Below are 8,182 nucleotides of genomic sequence, written 5' to 3'. Positions count from 1 at the left end.
CTGTTGATGTACATGATAAAATGTAATTCTTTAGTATGTTTCATAGCATTTGTTCTATCGGGAATACAGTACACTATTTATGTATAGGTACAGAGTATAGGTTAAAATACTGTTTTAAATGTAATATCGCAAAAAAATATTTTAAACAGCATTAAATATTGCAGTTTTTTAGGAAAGTCTGTTGTACTGTCATACTCATAGTAAAAATTAAATACATTTGAATCTATTTTACTCTATTTCTTTACAAGTGATAAGTGGGTGGTGTCTATTTTATGGTATACTAGCTGAGCCCCGCGGTTTTACCCGCGTAAGTCCGTGTCCCGTAGAAATATCGGGATAAGAAGTTGTCTTTAATATGTTATTCCAGTTATCCAGCTATCTACGTACCAAATTTCATTGCAATTGGTTGAGTAGTTTTTGCGAGAAAGAGCACCAATCACACACACATCCTTACAAACTTTCGCATTTATAATATTAGTAGGATTGAATAACTTTGATAAGTACCTAACAAGTGCATGTACTTATTCGTTGAAGAAAGTTTAATCTGAAGATATCTGCATACAATACAGGTTTATTAAAACAAGCACGAGTCAAACAAACTGTGTAATAATATACAATTAATATAAGCGAGGTTTTTCCACCTAATGATAATAATTTTATACTGGTTACAGTGGTGGTTCATATAGAATCTTCTTTCTATTGAGATAGGGTTGCTTTTCCGACTCTTAATCTGGATTGGTGAAAAAGATGACAGAGAACAAAGAAGTGCTATGTTTTCGTGCGAACTATTTTAAGCACTGCCACAGCAGATTAGCGTGGTAATCTTCTCTTTCAGAGAAACTGTTAACTTTGAGAGCTCCTACTACATGTAGTAGTTGTAGAGTACCACTCCAGTAGGGCTGGCGGTCAAATACGTCTGATAGATGTGATACTGATAAGTACCTTGTTGTGTTTTAGGATTAAAAGTGGGATAAGTGGATCAATGAGCCATTCGCATTTCTATTCGCTTGTTAATAACAAAAGTAAGAATACGTGTAATATGGCACGATACACGTTACTACTTAATTGATTTGAATGAAAGTAGGATTAATTTGGTTTGAAGTTATTTCGGTTCTAGATTTATACATTACTAGCTGTTCGCCTTTATTACTCAGGGATCACGTACATACCACAAGGGAATGAATTTTTGAATTCGGTCTGTAGTTCCGGAAATTAGCGCAGTCAAACAAACAAGTATATGTTTAATTTCATTCCTAAAATGATACCTGGGTTTCCAATTTTAAACACACATTTAAAATATAAGTGTTTAAGAAATGAGGTGCGGGGTATGGTTTCTTTATAAAAGAGTGGGCAAACGAGCTTGTGGATCGCCTGGTGGCAAGGAAATCCATGCTAATAGTAATTAACCGCCTATACAATTAACAGAGGCGTCTGAAGACTTGTAGGCGACTTTTAGATTAATAATATGATGATTGTGCATAATGCCGATACAATAATAAAACACTTAAATTAGTTTTTAAAGCTTATTATTTTTGTACATTGTTATATGCGTTATTAGTATAGACACATTATGTTGAATAAAACAATTGTGATGGTATAAATTATGGCGGTTGCGCTCTATAACCTATAACATAAATACTTAACAGCCAGTAAATAAATGCGCTATACATAAAAATAACTATTTACATATTTCTCTATAAATTAACGTGCACTAGAATGTTCTATGAAATAATTATTATGTAATGGTCAAAATTTATAACAATGAAAGCATGATAATTTATTGCAACTCATTCTAGTTACAATTTAAATTAAGCCATTTTACAGTATCAATAAATAATGAACACACTATATTTGCGGATGCGAATATAATTAAAAAAGATTAACTGTTCTATGTTATAATTACATGATAAGAAATACTATCGTTTGACTATATCTAATAATCACATAACCTACAATTTAAATGACTACCTTTAAAATCTAAAATCGAAGATCTTAAACTAATTATAATACAAATTTTTGAAAATCTCTACTTTTAAATATTATTCGAAAATTCGGCGTAATGAATCAAGTTAAGTATTGAGGCAAGTTATAGTTTAATAATTATTGTTAAGGTGCGTTGAATATAAAATATAGTGCATTGGTACATATTTTTTTTTAATTAAAATTTTCGAACCATTCACACCTCCGCGATTTCTTTCATGATTTGAGCATTCGCCACTACAAAAACCTACGTTCTGCTGTGACCAGCTCGAGTCACGAAAGAAAAGACTGACAAGTTTCTCGACTTATATACTGGAGATCACAAAACTATTACTATCTTACTGAAATACAATTAAGATTGCAACTATATCGGAGTCGACTCTACTCAGAAATATATGCGAAAAAATTATTGACTTCAAGTACTTTATCAGAATGTATTCACTAATTGTCCATTGTATCACAATACTATGAGTCATAGTCGCTTGTCCTGTTGGCGCCTGTAAGCAAATAATATATTATTTCAAGTATATTCTTGGAGTTAAGCTCTGCCCCGTTTTCTTTGTTACATCACTTTAGTTATGGCGCGTGGTTCCATTATAATAAGTATAATTTTGTGGTAAAGAATGGACGAAAATAAGCTGGGACAGAGAGCGGTAAATTTGGCTTAAATAGAACATAGTATTAATAGAATGTAAGGGATTTTTGGTAATAAATTACTCTAGTACTCAGATGTGGTTGACCGCCTCCTTGGTACAGTGGTTAACGCGTGAGCGTAGAACCGAGGAGTCCTGGGTTCGATTCCCGGTGGGGACGCACAAAAAAAAATGTCTCGGGTCTGGCAGGGCACAGAAGGCTGATCACCTACTTGTCCCTAAAGAAAATCGATCAGTGAAACAGATGTATATCATCTGCCCCATACCCCACCAGGGGACACGGGACTTCACTAACTAACTCAGATGTGGTGTATTTTCGAGTCAAAACACAAAAATACGCTAAAAGTAAGTTGTTACTGATAAAAATAGCATTGCATAAAATATTCTGATTTTAGTATTAATACTAAAATAAAGACATTAATAGCTTAACAATTCTTTCATATTATACATGTCATTCATTCTCTTAGTACAGATATTTATTTGATATTGCCAATGAGGCACTAGTCTGACAGTACATTAAAATTCTTGATAAGAATCTTACAGAATTACAAAACCATATAACAATAATATTATTTATACCTATGCAATCAGTTTACCGGCCGTGGCAAGATTGGCAACAGTTGTCGCCATAGTAGTGGTAGTGACAGAGACGAGCCTGCACCGCCAACACACAGTTACTGAGTTTATCCACACATGCCCCTGAAAACAGTTATATTCATTTTCATTTATATCAAATTCATTCATTTTAAAGTGCATTTCAAATTAGGTCAAACATTGTAAAGGTATTAATACAGTCGAAAAATACATTTTAAGTGTTAGAGCTATCTGAAATTCTCATTTCGTACCTAAGTACCGATTCATTTTATCTAACACTTCATACTGTTACTTTTTATCATTAATTATTTATCATATAGCGTTTATTTGCTTTGTATATTTATATGTAAAGATTATTATTACCATCGCTATATGTACGCTGCCTCACATTCTGCACCTTGGGATTTGGATTTTGGTGCCTGGTCACTCGGTTTTGGGTATCTGAAACAATATAAAAGGTTCAAAATACAGTCATATAAATGCTTTATTGTCAAACCTGACATTTTATAACGTTTTCCATCCAATTTGGTGAACTCAGGATTAGATTTAGGACTTTTTCAATTTGAAGATTTTCTCTATAATTGGTTACATGAATAACGTATCAATTAAGTGAGTCCTTTGAAATTAAAAGTGTTAAAACGTAATCAACTGACACGTTTAGGATAGTTTGTCTTGCGGGCGTTTGGACGTTCGTCTGAAACTGGAGAAACTTGACAGGTTTGAGGAAACTTAATATCGTGTTTGACATTTATTTGAATCTTGAACTTTACTTGAACAACAAGAGCTTGGAAAAGCGTTATCCCACAACATAACGTTGACGGCCAAGTCTTGCGGGCACGCAAAATTTACCAATCATGAACCAAACATTCTTACCCTGCACAGCATTGATGGGCTGCTCTTGCGGGCGCGTGGAGCACCGTGCGGGCACGCACGAGCGCCGCGCTGGCGGGCGGACCCCGGGGCACTCGCCGTCGCGCGCCGCGCCGGCCGCGCCCGCCGCGCCGCCTCGCGCGCACCACACCGTACGGGACTCCACGCCGGCCTCGCAAGGACCGGTGCACTGCGAAAATATTGTCTATGTACGGAACGTGTAATGCTTTATGGTTCGTTTTTCATCTATTATTTACCTTTACTGCCAATACTTTTACTTTAAGAATATAATTAAATTAAATTTGTAATTCGCTGGTCGTGTTGGTTATTCGTTTTTCTTGCAATTAAATGTTGACTTGTTAATTCAGAATACAGATGAAGTCACTTATTATATACCTCTTAGAATCGATGGAATGGAATGGATGAAATTCCAACTTACTGTAATGTTACAAAATTTTCAATAGAATATATGGAATGAATACTAATAATATATTAAATTGTATGTGCATTACAAATAATCTTCTACTGTACATTACACTCTGTGAGTCAACCAATGATGAGTCACAAAATGTAAGCCAAATTTATCGATGTGTTATAAAAGGAAATAAATACAGACACAAAACAGATATGTAATAAAAGAAAACTGATAAAATTGAAACAGCGCTGATGGCGATATACAAGTCTTGATTTGTATTTATCTACACTAATATTATAAAGAGGAAAACTTTGTTTGTTTGGTTGTAATGAATAGGCTCAAAAACTACTGGACCGATTTTAAAAATTTTTCACTTTCACTATTCGAAAGCTACATTATCCACGAGTAACATAGACTATATATGTACCACGGGCGAAGCCGGGGCGAACAGCTAGTCCTAAATAAATGCACCTTCACTCAATTTTTTTTCATTATTTACATTTGCTTACTTAGTGGTACGAAATTTATTTAAAAATTTTATATTAATACGCAGTGGGGCATTTTATCTTATATATAAACGGCGTTTCCTTCAAGTATTATTAAGATTGATATACTATATGTATGTATGATTTTTTATTACCTATAGGTATTCATAATTCATTTACTATCAAAATAATTATATATTTCATTGCGTGAGATATACGTTGGAGCACCTGGTGATGTCCTTAAAAATGTCTTATAATTTTCTTACCTCTCCCCAATCACTCAGATACCAGGAAGGTGAGCAGGTCCCTCCACACTCTCGCTCAGCCTCCGGCTTTGGTGCTCTACAGGAAGAATCTCTCAGCCTCCTACCGTTCCCACCAATGCATATTACTCCACGGATTTGCCGACCACCGCACTCCGCTGAGCATGGAGACCAGTCCCCTAAATGAGACAATTTAGGGCTAAAAACAACTTGATGGGAGAGCTAATTCTGTCAATATAAAACAAGTAAATGAATGAAACGGGTTTTCTAACTTTATTTGCCGTTGCAGGGATATTATAAGAAGAACTATCAATCTCATTAAAATTTTCCTATATAATAGAAGACGTATTTAAGAAATGCTTAAAATATGCATGACGTACACGGATTGAACTAATTATTGCATGTATATTTTCATTTTATGTTTTTTGAAATATTGCAAAGGGTACATTTAAATCTCTCACCAGTGAACCATTGTGCATCACATTGTTTCTTAGCGGAGCACGTTTGCGAGGCGTGCGGCGGGCGCTGCTTGCAGCCAGCCGGGTCGGCGCAGCGCACGCCGCGGGACTGCACGCCACCCCCCACGCACCAGCCGACACACTATATATTATGGGCAAAATGAAATATATTCTAAAAGATCTAGTAATCATGTAAATAAATTTAATTTAAGAATTAATTTTTTTTACTATACATTATGTATCGTTGAGAATTTTTTTTTAATAGACAAAAATCTAGTTAAAAAATGATTAAATTACAAGCACTTTTTTCTTTTACTATACACAAAGACAATGAAAACAATATTTAAATTAAATAATCGTAATTACTTGTAATACATTATTTGTTTATTAAAAAAGGTAAATGGTAGAACTCACTTCTGACCATTCCGTATAAAGCCATCCTCCGGCAGCTGTAAAGCTATACGAAGGTCCCAAAGTGGGACTGACTTCATTATCCGACACATTACTAGCTAGAGATATAGCAGGAGCATCGCGGAATGTTTCTATGTGGTCTTTTGGTCGCACTTGCCGCCTGGAGTCAAGTCTTGGGGTCTTAGATGCAATAGCTGTCCCATCACAGTTGGGAATGTCACAAGGTTCAGTATTAGGTGGCATGGGTAGAGGGCATTTTTGGTCACTGATCTGAAAACCATAACATATCGTTATTACACACATAAGAAAAAAAGATACAACGCAATAGACATTATTCGTTAACAAGGTCTTATAGTATACCTTTGTGATTCCACGTGCATGATCTTGCACACAGCCCACAATTCTCGTTCTATGGGCTGGACCACACACTGGACAGGGTCCCCACGCAGCGGCTCTCCAACGAGGCGGGCAAGGGTTTGTTCCACACCGTCTCCTCCTCGAAGCTGGAGGTGCGCCTGTACAATGTGCTGGGGACACTTCCCGTTCCTCCTTTTGACCCAGCTCTACACATTTGAATTTCCCAATCTGAAGCCCGCCTCCACACGATCGTGAGCATTGCGTGTATGAAAGAATCTTCCACATAAACCGTCGATTTCCAATAATATTACTCTCCACATGGTACGGGTTTTCATTCGACGTATAATCTGGGTGTTTTGATAAGCTTGGATCCGACTTATCCAATACTTTCGTGTGAGATTCAGCGTTATGATGGCGATGATGTCTCTGCATTGGGTGATGCGGAGTTGCATTGCTCTCGGTTGGAATATCGTTACTGGTTTCATCTGGCAATGTATCAGTCAAGTACTCATATTTAATGTTCGGATGCGGTTGCGTATATAGAACCTGAAAACGTATTGTTCGAATGAGACAATGCAAACAAGGCAATAAAATTATGTTGCGGTTTAAATGACTAACCATAATGTCGATGGCTTGATGTATAGGTCCCATTGCAAATATATTATCGAGTCCACCAGCTCGAGAGTATATAAAACGTGCTCCAGCCGCTTCATAGTTGCCTGGGGCACTAACAGCGAATTCGCCGTTAACAATATACGAGCCATTCGTAACTCGCAAAGCTAGAACAATTGGAAGGCATTTTAATATACAATAGACAGGACTTCTAATAAAATCCGCACTTATTTATAGAATTGAATAGTTCAAGGGTTCTAAATAGTTAACATACTTTATCTATTTAAGCAAACACGTGCGCATCAAATTACTCATCAAATTAATAAACGCAGAGTTACGATCGTATTGTTTTAACGGAACAATTAACAAATTGGCAAAACGCTTTCCGACTGCGTCATGCGAATAATTAACCACCAATTGGTTAGACCGCTATCTCGATTTATCTCACAATTCTCGGCGTAGGCGCCTCTATTGAGGAAATGCATTCGCAAAATGCGCGCGTGCAATTTCTATTAATCGATTCGGCATCAATCGTTCCACTGCGCACTTCATCGTTCTATTAAAATCTGTGACCCACAATCGGTGAACTAAATCACTTCAATAAAAATTGAAACCTATTGGCTGGGTCTGTGCTACCGAAAGCTTTATTAGACGGCCTTGGAGACAACATCTGCTCATTAGTTATTAACTACTACTTATGTTTATTGAACTAGTATAACTGAGTTCAATTAAATCCTTTCTGGAATTATAGTGCATGCTGACCTATATTATGGTACAGAACCTTTCGTGTAGCTTCCATTTAAAAAATAAGTACCTACGCTGTACAATAGGAAAACGGTAATGACTTACAAATAAGTGTCAGATATTTCGAAAGTAATTTAATGTTTTATATTAATAATATTGCACCGTTGTGTAAGCAGTTTTAATGTAGATAAGGCGTTTACAACTCTTATGGATGAAATTTAATGAGGAACTCCGGATCGATATCTCCGAAAAAAAATGGATCAGTCCTTTATGCGCGTTTATCTTGATTTTTTTTTATTATTGTAATTTTACATTTAATTCCACAGCAGGTTCCAAAGAG

General features: G+C 36.0%; 1 protein-coding gene across 1 annotated transcript in view; it reads right to left on the bottom strand.

Annotated features, from left to right (window-relative positions):
- Positions 1-1,543: 1,543 nt before the first annotated feature.
- The window catches only part of LOC119832028 (thrombospondin type-1 domain-containing protein 4-like), a 95,230-nt gene continuing 88,591 nt past the window's right edge, over positions 1,544-8,182 (bottom strand). The window contains exons 9-17 of the mRNA XM_038355612.1: positions 7,105-7,265; positions 6,490-7,032; positions 6,133-6,399; positions 5,722-5,860; positions 5,264-5,439; positions 4,101-4,287; positions 3,591-3,668; positions 3,213-3,332; positions 1,544-2,477 (exon numbers count right to left, since the gene is read on the bottom strand). Coding sequence (XP_038211540.1) covers positions 3,226-3,332; positions 3,591-3,668; positions 4,101-4,287; positions 5,264-5,439; positions 5,722-5,860; positions 6,133-6,399; positions 6,490-7,032; positions 7,105-7,265 — 1,658 coding nt within the window. The 3' untranslated portion in view covers positions 1,544-2,477; positions 3,213-3,225. The remainder of the gene's footprint in view (positions 2,478-3,212; positions 3,333-3,590; positions 3,669-4,100; positions 4,288-5,263; positions 5,440-5,721; positions 5,861-6,132; positions 6,400-6,489; positions 7,033-7,104; positions 7,266-8,182) is intronic.

This window comes from Zerene cesonia, chromosome 14 (genome assembly GCF_012273895.1).
Source record: "Zerene cesonia ecotype Mississippi chromosome 14, Zerene_cesonia_1.1, whole genome shotgun sequence".
NCBI classification, from domain to species: Eukaryota; Metazoa; Arthropoda; class Insecta; order Lepidoptera; family Pieridae; genus Zerene; species Zerene cesonia.
This window is presented reverse-complemented; position numbering and strand designations above follow the sequence as displayed.